The 16,769-nt window shown below is 41.2% G+C and overlaps 1 protein-coding gene across 1 annotated transcript; it reads left to right on the forward strand.

Annotated features, from left to right (window-relative positions):
* The first annotated feature begins 2,069 nt into the window (after positions 1-2,069).
* LOC137291936 (high affinity choline transporter 1-like) lies at positions 2,070-15,956 on the forward strand. The gene is made up of 8 exons (XM_067823491.1): positions 2,070-2,226; positions 6,344-6,451; positions 7,453-7,608; positions 9,714-9,862; positions 10,964-11,110; positions 13,423-13,552; positions 14,387-14,604; positions 15,453-15,956. The coding sequence occupies exons 1-8, from the start codon at positions 2,070-2,072 to the stop codon at positions 15,954-15,956; spliced, it is 1,569 nt and encodes a 522-aa protein (XP_067679592.1).
* The last annotated feature ends 813 nt before the right edge of the window (positions 15,957-16,769 follow it).

The following is a 16,769-nucleotide window of genomic DNA, read 5'->3' on the forward strand; positions in this document are numbered from 1 at the left end:
TTCTTTATCCAGTGTGGACTGGAGTCACCAAATATGTTTACACGCCAGTGATCATTTATTGTTGAGTGTGTTCTAGTCAGACCCATGAACTACTGACCTGATCAGTGGACCGGACCTTAAGCCGCAGAACAGGTCAGCCTTAGCAATGACAAAGGTATGGAACCAGTCAGTCGCTCGCTTCACAAGGGTCGGTTATATTTTCGACAGATCATTCTCCTGAAAATTCTCACAAGCGGAAAAGGTTCAGAGTTACACTTGTCTTTGGGTGGACGGTAAGAAACATATATATATATGTAGAATATACGAATTTAGACGAGGTAAGTAACTGATGTTACCAGTCATATACGATAATTTCTTGCTACAGGTAAAAAAGAAACAAAATAGAAATAGTTATTCCATGATTATACCTTTGATACGAGTAGGTGCCGCCAGTAGTGTTTTTGGAGGGGGTTTTCTGATGCCGGTATTGTGTTTTGGCTGCTTGAATTTTCCGCGTTTAAGCGCATGTTTTGCTAGCTGTTTGAGAGTCTTGGTTTTTATGGTGTTTGGTCGAATTTGTGTCCGTGCCGATCACATTTCTACTGCACTGGGTTTATAAGCACAAAAGAACGAGTGACATAACTCTGCATGCAAAGCGAATTGCCTAGTCACGGGCAACTGTGCTACCTCTTCTACGTATTGCCCAGAAATGGTAGTAGCGGTCACGGTCCTGGCACCCCTCCACGATGCTGAAGGGTTACTGACATATCTCGAAATAAGCGAAATCCTCAATACTTTTGCACGATATCATGATTTTCATGATGTTCCAGGCAAAGTATTATAAGTCACAATGAGGACACTTTTCCAAATATTACAGACACACCAAAACACATCTTCATTTTCTAAATCATAATAAACATCCGTACTTTCCCCAGCACGACTTCGTTCTCCATCTTTAAACACATCTCAATTTACTTAATATGAAATATTTCTCTATTTTCCCCAAATATATATTCCCATATTCCATATATACATTCCTATATTCTCCAACTTAAAACTTTAAGTTACACTAACTTAAAGCATATCCATACTTTCACCGGCTGAAAACACATTCCTACATTCTTGAACTAAAACACATCTCTGCTTTCTCTAACTAAAAACACATTCCCATTTTCTCCAGCTGAACACATTCATGGTTTCTTTAAATAAAAACCACTTTCGCCAACTAAAATAAAATATCCAACTTAAAACAGATCTCAACTTCTTCCACCTGAAAACACATCTCTGCATTCGCAAACTGAAAACACATCCCTACTTTCTGCAACTTTAGATCACGCCCGAAGATTCACTTTTTTCAACCTAAACACATCCCTATCAGTTTTCTCCAACCAAATACTGATACTGCATGCTAATAGTCTCAGGTATACTGATGACTATGATGTGTTTACACCAGTAGTGAGACAAACTCGGATTCTTTCTATATTGTGATGCAGAAATGCACAGTGAGCAACGTTTATGTCGACAGGACCACCAGTATCAGTTCGCCACAGCCGTTGTTCATACATGCAGTAAGCATTTCGAATATGATATATAACAAATTTCCGTGACAGAAAAGTTCGTTATAAACGCAATTCATTCCAGCTATCGAATTACAGTAAAACGATTAAATTTGTTTTCACTTATAATTTATAGGGTATAAAATGATACCAGACTCAATATAATTAATCAAGTGAACAGTCCAATATGATGTAGTCCGCGATGATACAGTGTTGTACCTCTACAAATTTATAATGCTCTCTGTTCTATTTTAGTGTATAAATCAACCCCAACAGGGACGAATGAATACGGTTTGACCGTGTTTAATCAGATTGGAAAAGGACATATTAATAATTGCTCTAACACGTTACTATAGCTTCAGTGGATAACGATGCACGTGTTGCGCGCATGGATAATTTATAATGAACTGACCGAACAATCCAATAAATATGACCAACGATAGTTCGTATGTGCTGGTCATAATGATATTCATCAGTATTGGTTGCTTGGTCTGATATCCCCACAGATATTGAGAACAGAAGCATCAAAGAGTTATGGCAGTTAACATCCCAGGGTTGGTGGCTGTGTTGGTGTTCTACGTCATCATTCTTCTCGTCGGCATCGTTGCTGGAAGAAAGAAACGGAGCACAGATGACTTCATTTTGGCGGGACGTAGTATGAACTCGCTTGTGTCTGTGTTCTCTATAACAGGTAAAATATATTATTTTGACGACTGAAGAACTTTCATTTGACGATAATTGAGCATTTACTTGAACCATATATTCAGGTTCTTTACAGTGGTGAAGCCTAGTGGTTATAGCGTTCGCTCGCCACGCTGAAGACCCGGGTTCGATCCCCCACGTGGTTACAATGTGTGAAGCCCAGGTGTCCCCTGAATTGATGTTTATGGAATATTGCTAGCAGCGACGTAAAACTCAACTCAACTCAACTCTGGTGATAAAATGACCCGCATCGTAACTCGATTATAGTGTGACGGCTATTTCACAGAGTTGCGGCCTACGCAATACTTGCTTATCGACCAGAGAGATTTGGTGGTCAACCTCGCTGACTTGGTTGACTTGTATCATCGTATCCCAACTGATGCACATGGTGTTGATCACCGGATTGTCTGGGTTATTTACAGTCCATACAGCTGGACAAGGTGGCTAAAGCCCCAGGCCTGTGATCCAGAGAGATTGAGGTGTCGGGATTGAGCCCATTCCTGACTGGCTGTAAAAACCTCGGAGTCAGCTTTGTGTGCACACTGGGCACAACTGACCAAAAAACAGTCCATACATTAAGCAATAGTGCACCTCATGCATATGAATCATTTCTGTGGACCCTTTGCGATGTGCATGAGATTTTTAAGACCTTGTACGATAGGAAACTACGGAAATTCCTCTAACGCACAGTGCACAGTCGGCAAATTATATTTTGCGATAAGATATCCAGTTTATGTTAATTATAGAATTTGTGCAGTCCTAATTACGGAAATTCCTGAAACGTAAAAAGACGATTTGGCCATTGTTATTTAATTCCACAGATGTATGTGAAAATGAAACTAGCAAGTGACTAAATGTACCGTTAATAGTGGAGCAGATGACTGTAACGATCGTTAACTTCCGGAAACAAGCATCAAAACTGGCACGCATACTCCCAGGGATTGTTCTTTTGGTAAAACCCGTTAGCCATGATCTAAACATTCAAGATGGCCGCCATTGAATAAAAACAAATAGTGCATTTAACAATAAAACCGCAAAAACCTAGCCTATTTGAACGATCTGGGTGTCAAATCATAAGTTTTTGTATATGTAGAGACCAAATTTTGAACCCTGGACTCCATCACTGGCTGCATTGTTTCACATATCAGTCCCACAATCTTAATGAGGTGTGGGGTGTAGACTAGCAGCTCGACACAGCAGATGTCAACGCACAACCATGACACGGTGGTGGTATGGTGACATACCCAGACACCAGTCTACTAAGGATTTTAAGTGGCCCTGTATCTGTATTTGCCATCTTCATTAGTAGTTATCCAGGTATCGCAGTATAATCATTATCTCTATTTAGTGAATCAAGGCTGAAGGGTATAGTTTTACCACCTTGATTTAGTTAGGCCTAAGGGGCATTGGGGTAACCTAATGGTTACAGCGTTCGTTCCTAATGCCTAACACCCGGGTTCCATTCCCCATATGGGTAGAATGTGTGAAGCCCATTTCTGGTGTTCCCTGTCGTGATATTGCTGGAATACTCCCGAAAACTAAACTCGCTCACTCACTCACTCACAGTATATATATAAAAGTATGTATGTTTTTGCCCGACCCCGCACAGAAATGAACCTGCTTTCAGACGGTGTCTGCAAACAAACCAGACAATCAACTGATTTTCAGAATTATGTTAGTAATTTCCATTAAGGGTTTTGTAGAAACTAGAAACGATGCGTGAATTGTGAAAAATGGCAGAGAATTTTGCTGCAAATATGTGAAAAGTGCTTTGGAAAATATAAACGACGCATACGTGTGTATAATATGCGTAGGGTGTATATTTAAAAACAAGTTTCGAAAAAAAATTGTATTCCGAGAACACTGGTATTTTCTGTGATTCTGAAGAGTAAGGTCCAGTTGACATTAGAATGACTTTGCATTCCGTCTTGTCGGTACACGTGGATGACATCAAGTCCATCTGCCTGGGTCATCTTGCCGTGAAGATCCGGATTAGAATTGATGTTTATGCTGTTGACCACTGGATTGTCTGGCCCAGACTCGATTATTTTACAGACCGCTGCCATATATGGTATGGCTGAGTGTAGCGATGACAATCAACAAACAAGCAAACAAACAGACAAACAAATATTCAAGCACTGATACGTATTCGTCTGTCACGGATATGTGTGTTTGGACATGCTATCAAAGAATTCTTGGCTACTTTGTAAACGTTTGGGGTTTACAGTCGCACCAGTCGTTGGCTACGTCGCTTCGTAATCAAACCAAAATAGCGGCAATGGGAATTCGTGTTTACAGCCGAACGAGAAATTGTAACTTTGACTGAAAAATGGGCAAATGCAGCTTACATCCCACTATCCCCAATCTGTTCAACAGCATCAAAGTAGGTATCACAAATCCATTGAGGCGTCAACGAAACTGCTGTTACGTTTTCATTGGGGCAACGGTCATCGCGCCGCCAAATCCCCATTAATTTGCTTACTCAAAACGATTTATGGCTTTTGGCGCAACCATGCCATCGTATCCCATTTGCTCATGCTGTTGATCACCGGATTATCTGGAATATTGCTGCAACTAAACTCACTCACCTTATTATGATACTAAGTTCCCGAAATGTGTGCTTATAAACACAAGAAGCAATTTAAGTGGAAAACACCCATAATGTCAATTTTGATATAAATTCATAAATCATATGATGATTAGAGATATTGCATATCGATAGCACAGATTGCCTGATCTGCATTATTCTCCAACTCAGCTTGTAGCTATTGTTGGATACGAGTCATATTCCGATTGCATAGCTTGTGCCCGGATCGGTGGTACATGAACAACATCATGCAAACTGACAGGATGTTGCAAGCTAAATCGTTTCAGGGTTGTATGTGTGGTGAAAGATTAATATTGGTATATTCCATGGCAGATATTGTAATTTTAATATCTACGTCACATGGACCGATATGAATATCGACTATCATTACTGGCAAACAAGGATAAGTTGGGCATGATAACTGACCTGTGTTAGCATGCATGTGTGCCGCCCGCTGGCGCTTGCCACTGTGAGTAAGGGGCCGAAGGCAGCGTTCGAAATAATTGCTGGCCCGAAGGCCCAGGGACGGTTATTATTGTATAGAGCCGGCAGTTTCGGTTTTCTGCAGGCTCTTGCGGCCTTCAGTAAATTATCTGTCTTTTTCACAACTGGAATCGTTCCCTCGTTTTTTCCCTTTATTAGCGTTCGGGAATCGTCCACGATCGATCGTGTTACGATAGCTCACAGTTTCATTTTATGTTATTTCAGCGCATTAAAAATAAAAACGTCTACGTCATAGGGCTCGCTAAGTGATTTTGTAGAGTGTGACTGTGTACAGTGAAGTCTGTTTTGATTTTATGGGGCTGACTTTAACAAAATGGGCCTGCAGATTTAATTTCAGGGCCTGCACATTTGCAGACAGCAGCAGGCCCTGATGGTCAACTCGTAAATTGACGTATCGCAAACACTGGCCTTAGGTAGTGTGAATATTACTGACTTGATACAACGACCACGCGAGAGCCTTATGAGCAAGGCGTGTGCAGCCACGTGCGGAATCAATTTCATCGTCATGCACTACACGTGCACCTACCTGCATCTATCCATTCAACCAAATGAATTGTTTATTGCCTATGCCTTGTAAACGCATTGATGTAGATCCAGACACAAAAATGTATGTGTTTGTGAACGCGCATGCGTGTGTGTGTGTATGTGTGTGTGTGTGTCGTGTTGCCACACCAACAGTTACTCTGCTTAAAGACTGTTTCCCGGTTAACGTTTTAGTTTCAACTTGTGAATCAACATCCATCTCCAGTGATGACGCTTGTAACTTCCATCCCGTGAAGATCCGGGTTTGAATTGATCTTCAGTAACCCATTCTTGTAAGAGGTAACTAACGGGATCTTGTGGGCAGGTTCGCTGACATGATTGAAACATACCGTATCCCAACTGCATATATCGCTGCTCATGCTGTGGATCACAGATTGTGTGGTTCAGACTCAATTATGTACAGACCACCGTCGCATAGGTGGAATATTGCTGAGCGCTTCATATAACTTCACTCACTCACTTTACATTGCAGCGACAGTTGTTGGAGGTGCATATATCAACGGAACTGCCGAATCGATGGCGTCCATGGGATTAGCATGGTCACTGGTGCCTCCTGGATTCTTCTTGGGAGCATTGATTGGTAAGGAAAATGTGTGCGGGTACGAAAAGTTGTGCTTGTTTTTAGGACAGCAATTCTGTATGTGTTTGTCATCGTAGCACGCTTTAACACATTTCCAGAGAAATACAAGAGTATTTTACAGAAACGAATAATTTATTTATTACACTAAGCATAATGTACGTTTGGAAATCTCACGGCGGAACTCTTTCGTGAATCCAGATATACTGAACAGCAAAAGAAACCCAAACTGCTTTTAGTCAAGTTTTTAGATAGAAAACATTAACAAGAATGCATACTTTTATTAGGCTATATTTTTTCCCGAAACTTGCGTTTCTATTGCTGTCAGTATATCTCTGTCCCGACACTTTCTATTTGCAGAATTTGCATGGTGTAGGACATAACACGGGGATCATATATTTATCGATTCTCTTTTGATATTGAAATTCATTACATCCCCAAATATTTGCATTAACCTAATTTACCAGTACATAAAAAAGCCAGAATTTTATGTCGAACCCCAGGAATCATCATTGTTTGTCAAAAACCCCACCCTACTCATAATACAGGCAGAATCGTACAATGGACGTTCGAGATAAGATATCGTATAATTACGGAAATAGTTTATTTCACTTTTCTGTTTAGATCTCGATGACATTTCATTTGTTTTTGAACGTCGCAATATTTGAGCTGTTCATAATCAAATTTGGACCAGACAATCCAGTGATCGATCTAGGCAATTAGGCCATGACGACATCTGTCAACCAAGGCCGTGAGTCTGATCACATGATCCTGTTAGTCGCTTCTTACGACAAGCGAGTTCAATAAGAAATCGGTATATATGCAACGCGTTTACAAAAGTATTCATCTAACAAGCTATCGTACGATCAGTGCTCATGATGTTGATCACTGGGCTGTCTGGTTCAGACTCGACTATTTACAGATCGCCACCATGCAGCTGATTCTCCGTGACGTAATTGTTTGGAAAGCAAAAAATAAACTACCTTTTCCTTTCTCTCATTTAGTGGCATTCGTGTATGCGCCGAAGTTGCACAGGTTGGGCTGTGTTACAATGTTTGACCCGTTGCAAAAGAAGTACGGCAAATATGTGGGAGGACTGCTGTTCTTCCCCGAGGTGATGGGGGACCTGTTTTGGGCAGCGGCCATTCTTGCAGCGTTGGGTAAGTTTTGTTTGTTTGTTGCATCACAAATGAGGAAGTCAACTGAATTATTGTCGTTTTGTACCGGATCTCATTTTTCATGTTTTTTCTATTTTCTGCATGATGAAAAGCTGTAAGAGACTAAAGTTTTGGTTTTGTTTGTTGTTTAACGCCGCTCTCAGAAATAACCGAGCTATATGGCAGCAAAGAATCTAGTCTGAACCAGACAATCCAGTGATCAGCATCATGAGACAGGAATAGGGTATGAAATTGTGCAGTAGAGCAAAGTCTCCCCTCGCTGTATCATTATATGAAGCAAACCAGTGAGCAAGTTAGGTTTTGCGCAACTTTCAGCGACATTCCAGCAATATCATGACCGGGTACACTGTAAAAGGGCTTCACACACAGTACCCATTGTAGAGAATCTTGAGCGTGACGAGTGAACGCTTTAACGACTAGGCCACCCCACTCGTGGCCATTGTTACAACTGGGTCCTGTCTAAGTGCAAACGGGCATGGAAATAAAAATAGTCTTGTCCTGTTATGGGTTAGATAATTCTGAATTTCCAAACATGGCTCTTAAAATATCCTACATCCCGTGGGCAAAACAGCTATGCGGTCATTCGATTTGCAAATGTTTCAGTATTGAAACTTGTTCATCCGGTAGCTCAAAGTTTGTTTAAATTGTGCTTGTTATAGTTTAGCGACGTTTAACGGTTCCGCCATTTTTCTGCTTTGAAATGCGTTTTACTATGCGCGATTTGTTCGTTTGCCATGATTCTCGGCAATAAGGGGTCATCTTGTAGGTCACTGAAACAGACGAACAGTTACGAATGGATTGGTGGCTGACATTCCATTATCCGTGAAGACCCTTGTTAGAACCGATCTTCGGTAACCCATGCTTGTCGCAGGTGGCGACTGACGGGAGCAGGTGATCAGACCCGTTGACCTAGTTGACACGTTATCCTATCCCAGTAGCACTGATCGAAGCTCATACTGTTGATCACTGGATTGTCTAGTCCAGACTGTTATTTTCAGACCGTTGCCATATAGCTGGAGTATTGCAGGAATAGTGGTGCGTAAAAGCCACTGACATTCTATTGAAAAGCAGCTTGTTGAATGCGGGCAAAGTTTCTGTTCGATAATTATGCAGTTGTTAAGCTGAAACTATTACAAAATACATTTTAAAGGATTTGTGTGACCATCACAAAGCTTGATTTGCTTTTTGCACCTGTAGTAGTCCTATAATAAGTAGAGAATCTTGAGCTTGATGAGTGAACGCTTTGACCACTAGAAACATTTCTGCAGCAAACTACGACTCGTTCAATACATGAATTCCAAATGAACCAATATTACGATCTATATTCTTCACAAAAATAAGGGAAGGTGAACTTTCAATTTGTATAGGACGTATAAACGTTAACAAACTTTTCAAAAACAGATGTCTTAAAAGGGAACACCATTTCTCTTCATCACCATTCCTAAACACGGCACTTGGATGCACGTGCACAAGGCAGTAGCCCCATACACGAACATGGTGTGTTATTCTTGATTTTGACGGTTTTCAAGAAAGTCCTTAAATCATTGTGGACCATTTTGACAAGCATCTCGCATTACTTAACTGTTTGATGTAATCATATTTTGTGTCGTTTAAAAATGAAACTCGTACACATGCACATTTCACGTCATGTCATCTTTCAAGAGCTTGCCATAAAAGGCGACTGTGTTCGTCGTAGGAGGCGACTAACGGGATCGGGTGGTCAGGCTCGCTGACTTGGTTGACACATGTCATCGCTTCCCATTTGCGCAGATCGATGCTCATGGTGTTGATCACTGGATTGTCTGGTCCAGACTCGATTATTTACAAACCGCCGCCATATAGCTGGAATATTGCTGAGTGCGGCGTAAACCTAAACTCACTCACTCTTTTAAGAGCGATTACTGTACAAACAGCTATGGTCATAATTAAGTGCAAGTGATGATCCGATGTTCAAACATTCATTATCATATCAACATCTATTGACCGATATACGAGTGTCTCCCAATGTTTTCAATCCTAGACTAAAATTGAAATCCCCAACATATTGATGCACACGGTTTGCACCAGGAACCATTCTATGATTCCAGGTTCCACGATGGCGATTGTGCTGGACGTGCAGTCCTGGATTATGATTCTAGTGTCGGGGGTGGTAGCCGCAGTGTACACGTGTGTTGGAGGCCTCCAATCAGTGGCTTACACGGACATCTTGCAGCTCGTCTTCATCATCATCGGTCTGGTATGTTTTTCACTTTCTTTGTTGCTTACCTTCGGATGCCGAGTTTGGGTGGCTCGTGTGTTGGTTTGATTTGTTGTTTATCGCCATACCCAGCAATATTCCAGTTGGAATATTGGCAGCGGTGTGTATATTATCGAATCTGGACCAGATGATCCAGTGGTCAACAGCATGAGCATCGATCTAGGTAATGTGTGTTGATGTAGTCAGCGAGTCTGTCCGACCAATGCCGTTAGTTGCCAATTGTGACTAGCATGGGCTGCTGAAAACCAATTCCTACCCGGATCTTCACGGGTTGGTCAGGTTTGATAAACTCATGGACAGAAGAAACCTATCAACTTATGTTGTGGCTCATAAAGAAAACACCAAGACATATATGATAAAAATATTGTTTATAATACAATCATTTGTTTTTTGACACAATCGACATGCCACGACTGAAGTGAAAAATGACAAATTCACTTCTGTTTTTACTGGTATTTTTTGTGCATAAACCAAACTCCCATCCCATCTCGATATCAAATGTATATACCTCAAATATTTGAGGAAATCACTACCTTATACACTTTTAGAGGCCCTATTGGCCTGCAAATCAGGCAAATGTGTGTATATATACTGAACAGCAAAAGAAATGCAACTCTGTCAAGTTTTAAATAGAAGACGTAAACATACTTTCCTGACATTTATTGTTTCAGAAACTTGCTGTTCAGTATTTGTGTATGATTTCTTCAAGGACATAATCACTGGATATGTATAAAATGTCCTGTCCAGATATTGGTGCTGGTCAAAACTCTCCTCTTTACACATTCATGAAGATCCGACACATGCCATCGTATCCCAGTTGGAAAAATCGTTGCTCATGCTGTTGATCATTGGATAGTCTGTGACTTCAGACTATTTACAGGCCTCCGCCACACGGCAGGAATATTGCTGAATATTGGCTTTGTACACACACCAAAACACGCACGCTAACATACCATTGAGGAGCTGTGACGACGAACAGTAATATCTACTTGTGTGAACTCTGTCTTGTATATAAAGCATAAAATATATGTATTTGGCATATTTTACACTAAATTGTCATGAATATATTTGACATTTCAGGTTGTGAGCTTCCCATTTGCGATGCAGCACCCGGCTGTAGATTTCAGAAGCATCACCTCCACATGGACAGGTCAAGTCCCTGTCGCCATGATAGGATCATACATCGATGTGTGTCTGTTGCTAGTCTTTGGAGCTATACCATGGCAGGTATTATGTTGCATGTCAGTTGTACAACTAAAGCAGGAGTTTGGTAACCCACTGGATACGTCATTCGGAGATTGATTGAGATATTGAGGGGCAATAGGTAAAGCGTGCGTTCGTCACGCAGAAGATCCGGGTTCGATTCTCCCCATGAGTTCAATGTGTGAAGTCCATCCTCCGCTGTGATATTGTTGGAATATTGCGAGAGGCGGCGTAAAACCATACTCACTCTCTCAATCTCTTAGGTAGGTTTGCATTGGTCCCATGAACGAAAAATATGACCAAAAACTTTCTAATCCTATTTTTTGAGTGAGTGGACTTATGTCGCGTTTAGCTCTATTTCAACACTTTATCTCAGGGGTAAAGGTCCATATATACAGAGCGTCACACATTGAAACCAGGTAAATATTGAAACCTTGATTTCTGTGAGACGAGCGAACGCTTTCAACCAACCGACATAAACCCCATTCATTTTAGTTTCAAGCGTTTTGTTCGTGTTAGCATTTAGAAAATGGAATGACTAATGTAATGCAATATGGTTCGAAAAACATCCTGTTTGTTTGTCAGAACTATCTGTCCCGAGCTGCCATTACTTATAACTGGCGACCACTTGGAGTGAGTGAGTATGGTGTTACGCATCTGTTTGCAATATTCAAACAATATATCGGCGGGGTACACCAGTAATGGGCGTCACATATCCACATGCGGTATCGAACCCGGGTCCTCGGGGTGACGAGCGAACGCTTTAACCGCTACACTACCCTACCAAGTGTGAGTTGAGATTTGTGAATTGACAACTTGATGCTTTAAGCATGGGGCTACCCCACTGCCGCCCGACATGTTGGGTCGAACGTAGGTCACTTTGAACTTGATGACATGTCATCGTGTACGTAATGCAAGGAATGTATCCATGATGTGTAGACATATCCAAACTTGATGATTTAGAAAGTTATATATACACGAGATATAGCAGACTGTGACACTGTATAACCAACAAATCACATGTATGTGACGTAGTTAGTATAATAAGTACTCGTTGAAATTATCATCTTTTCACATAAATCGTCATTAGAATATCAATTGTTTTCCAAAATTTCATTTGGACAGTCCATAAAATCAAAACTAAATTTACATAGATTATTACATGGTAAAGATTTAAGATCATCACGTGGCTTGGCATCCCAGCGCGTTCGTAACTACTCGTGTCACTCCGACAAACCGGATGTCGTCTCGTACTCATCTCGTGGCCATGTTTACGACTGGGTCATGTCTAAGCGCAAACGGGCCTGGGGATGAAAATAGTCTAGCACTATTATCAAGGAAAGATAACTCTGAATTTCTAAACATGGCTCTTAGAATATATTACGTCCCGTGGGCAAAACAGCAGTACGGTCATTTCCTTTGCAAATATGTTTCAGTGTTGAATGTTGTTCATCCACTAGCTCAAAGTGTATGTTTAAATTGTGCTTGGTATAGTTTAGAGAAGTTTAAAAGTTTAACGGTTCCGCCATTTTCATGTTTTAAAATGCGTTTTACTACACGCGATTGGATTGGTTTGCCGCGATTCTTGGCAATAATGACGTACGAGAGGGTAAGAGTCATCTCGTAGGTCACGGAAACAGACGAGTTGTTACGAATGGTCCCAGCGCACTCCGACTAACGGCGAACAGTTTGAGGTCCATATGTTTCATATGTTACGTCACAAACATTCTATTCAATATAAATAACCTATCTTTGAAAGAACTAACCATGTAGAAAATGATTGAAAGTACGTGCAATATTTGGGATTACACCTTCGCTCTAAAGTAATGATTCTCATACTTTTGTTTAGTTAAGTCCAGTCCAAGATTCGAACCCACATTCTCAGCGTCAGCCTCCAACACACAACAATATAAACCGCTCAGCGGCTCCCATTCAGTTGTGAATATAGAGTGAATTGTTTAGAACGTGCTATAGTTGCGATTACACTTTCTCAGTAGAGCGACTGAGTGAATCAGTGAGAGAGTGAATGAGTGAGTGAGTGAGTGAATGAGTATGGTTTTATGTCGTTTTTCCGCAGTATTCCAGCAAATATCACTGAGGGGACACCAGAAATGGATTTCACACGATGTACTCGTGTGGGGAATCGAACCTGGCTTGACGAGCGGACGCTTTAACCATTAGGCTACCCCACCTCACTAAAGAATGACATACTTTGCAATATGTATCTTTCTATTGTATCTGTCCTGTTATACATAAACCGTTTCTAACTTCTGCATTGATACAGTTAAATATTATTCGAAACGGCGTCAAAGCTACTTTCACAATCACCTTCGCAGGCTTTTTACCAACGAGTACTCGCATGCAGAACGGCCCAAGTAGCCAGGGTGTCCATTGCCTTAGCATCAGTTCTAGTAATAGTGCTTGGGGTCCCACCTCTTATAATGGGCGCCATTGGAGCAGCTACAGGTATGTTAATTTATTACTCACTCACTCACTCACTCACTCACAAACTCACTCACTTAATCACTCCCTCCCTCACTCACTTAATCACTCACTCACTTAATCACTCACTCTCACTTACTCACTCACTTAATCACTCACGCAATTAATCACTCACTCACTCATTTAATCACTTACTCAAACGGCTACAGTCCAGTTGTGTATAAACACAATAATTTCTAGCTTCTATCATTTTTGTCACCATCAACAGGTGGTCAGGCTTGCTGGGAGTGTCGTTAATATTTCATATATTTAGAATTAAATCAAACTGAATTTCATTATTTTGTTTTGTTTATACAATGAATTCCCTTTTGAGGGGCTTTGTGTCTGCACATTTAAGCACTGCGAAGGTCCTAAATAATATTCAGTTGTTCACGTGAATTCGTGAAAGTGTTTTCATCTTATACGAAATGCCTGTTTGAAGAAAAACAGTATAGTTTCACACACGTGTGAATTGAGCGGGTGAGTTTGTATGTAGTTTTGCGCCGTTTTTGGCAATAGTTCAGCAATGTCACAGCGGGGGACGCTAGGAATGGGCTTCACACATTGTACCCACGAGGGGAATCGATTCTGGCAAACGCTTTAACTACTAGGCTACCCCACCAAGTGTGAACTGAAAACATTTTTCATTCAATGTCTATATGGGTCATAATTGAAGAAGATGCATTCACATGTTCACATCAAGAAAAACATACGAGGGGTATAGAGTAGGAAGCCAGGAAGCCATCAGCGAGATCAGCTATATTTCGTGGCTTAACATAAAAACACGACAATGTTTTCATTTTTTCAAAATTACTTCAGATTGGAACCAGACATCGTATGAAGGGACGATTCCTCTCTCGCCAGAGATGCAAAGTTCTATCCTGCCACTTGTCCTGAATTACCTGTGCCCACTTCCGGTTTCCATGGTCGGTCTCGGGGCAATTTCTGCTGCAGTCATGTCGTCTGCTGACTCTGTGAACCTGGCCGCGTCTTCCGTAGCGGCAAAAAATATCTATAATGATATATTTCGACCAAAGGTAGGTTCTGGCGATAATATTTGTGCCATTTTGATAGCGTAATTACAGTTATATATTTGGGAAGGAAGGAAGGAAACCTAATTTGGTTTCAACCGACGTAACATGGCTTTAACTTTGTCCCATACGACGTAACATCAGAACCACAAGCGACGTAACGTCTACACCACAAAAGGAAAACATAGGGAATTTCTGTATTTGATTTGAAAACATTCAGTGGAGACTAAGCTCACGTCACATAGATTCATTCTAACTGTTGACCTGAGTGGACTCGGTAAGCCTTCATTATTAACTGAAGGATAATCTGCAAAACCGTTCACATTCCATGTGCAGTTAGTTTAAATATGGATTACAAGTAGATTATCAGGCCCTTCTGTAGCAAACATGAGAAGATCCGGCTTGAGATTTCTCAACATGTCTTCACCTAGCCTGGCTCGTAGTCTCCATGACAACCATCCAGAGGATGTAGACCTCGTACACACTGAGACGTCACCTTAACATTTCAGACGATGAGTCTGACAGCAGCTATGTTGTCTCTAAACGTATCCAACAAGTACAATTCCGGGTGAGAAGTGACCTCCAGTCAGAAACCCATGGTTGTTGTAACGGGCGTGGGTGGTCAGGCTCACTGACGTGTTTGACTCATATCAACATATCCCAATTGCGTATATCGATGTTCATGATGCTGATCACTGGATTGTCTATTCCAGACTCGGTTATTAACAGCCAGCTGGACAGTGCTGGGTGCGTCGGAAAAATAAATTCACCCCGTCAATTACAGTGCCTTTTGTCATATGATAATAAAATTGAGCGGAAACCATTACTACACATGTTCTTCCATGTTATTTCAGGCCAGTGATCGAGAGGTTTTGTGGGTCATGAGAATCAGCAGCCTTATATTCGCTGGTGGTGCTTGTGCTTTAGCCATTGTCAGCAAAAGCGTCTACGGTCTTTTCGTCGCGTGTAGTGACCTGATGTATGTAATTCAGTTCCCCCAGTTCACATGCGCACTGTGGGCGAGTTGGGCCAACGGCTATGGGTCAGTCATTGGCTTCATCGTGGCTCTGATATTGAGGATAGGAGCTGGAGAGCCGTTACTGAACGTTAAGCCATTCATTCGCTTCCCATTTTACGACGAAGTGTACGGGCAGCTGTTTCCCTTCAGAACACTCATCGCTGTCGTCAGCTTTGCTACAATATTGAGCATATCCGCTATTACCAATTTGCTGTTTACAAATCGGATTCTGCCAGCCAGTCGCGACGTCTTGAATCCTTCGGGGAGACACACCAGTATCCCGACAAACACAGAAAAAAATGGAATGAAGTTTCTTAGCTCAGAGGAAATTGCCTTATAGGACCGCTTGCATAGTAATAATAATAACGAAATGGACAGATCTCGAAATCACACTCTGATGATTTGTCTCTTGGCTTTGGACGCCCGAATAATACAGTTGTTTAGCAAACGATCAATAATTTGTAATCAATAATTTCTTGTCCCTTTGCGTTGTTTTCACGAGGGGGGCACATGCTAGTAGAACGTGCGAGTTGCACATGTAAAATTGAAATTTCACTACACTCGCTTACTGATTGCCTAGCTGTGACTGTTCCTGCTGTCCCCATCTGATTACTTCAATCAGTCACTGGTGTCTTCAAACCAACGATCTTTTTGCCATACCTTTCACAACAAGACGACCGAAAGGAACATCTTCATTTCATTTTATATATACTCGTAAGAGGTGGCAACATCTACCGTTTATGCCATATGATGAGTATTTTGCTAAAAACTCCCAGTGCAGCTATACATACATCTGCTGATAAGGCCAAACCTTCTCCTCATACTTGCTTGACAACGATGCAAGAAGCTGTATCGAAACGCCGCTTCACCTGAATAAAGAAGTTGCTCATCCTCAACGTTTGTCTTCATCTGATTCACCAACTTCTAAACATGCCACTCAAAGAAGTCATATATATGCTACTGATATTTTCCACTGGTGTGTAAGATAATCTATGCAAGCAGACAGGTAAATTTTCTTTTCCTTCGTGCCTCATACGCCCGTTTAACTAATAGTATGTATATTAGTATGTATATTGACATGTGGTCTTCATAAGTAATAATTTTGATGATGATGATGATAATGATGATGGTGATGTCCAACAATGTATGTAAT

The sequence above is a fragment of the Haliotis asinina genome, chromosome 7, assembly GCF_037392515.1.
Source record: "Haliotis asinina isolate JCU_RB_2024 chromosome 7, JCU_Hal_asi_v2, whole genome shotgun sequence".
NCBI classification, from domain to species: domain Eukaryota; kingdom Metazoa; phylum Mollusca; class Gastropoda; order Lepetellida; family Haliotidae; genus Haliotis; species Haliotis asinina.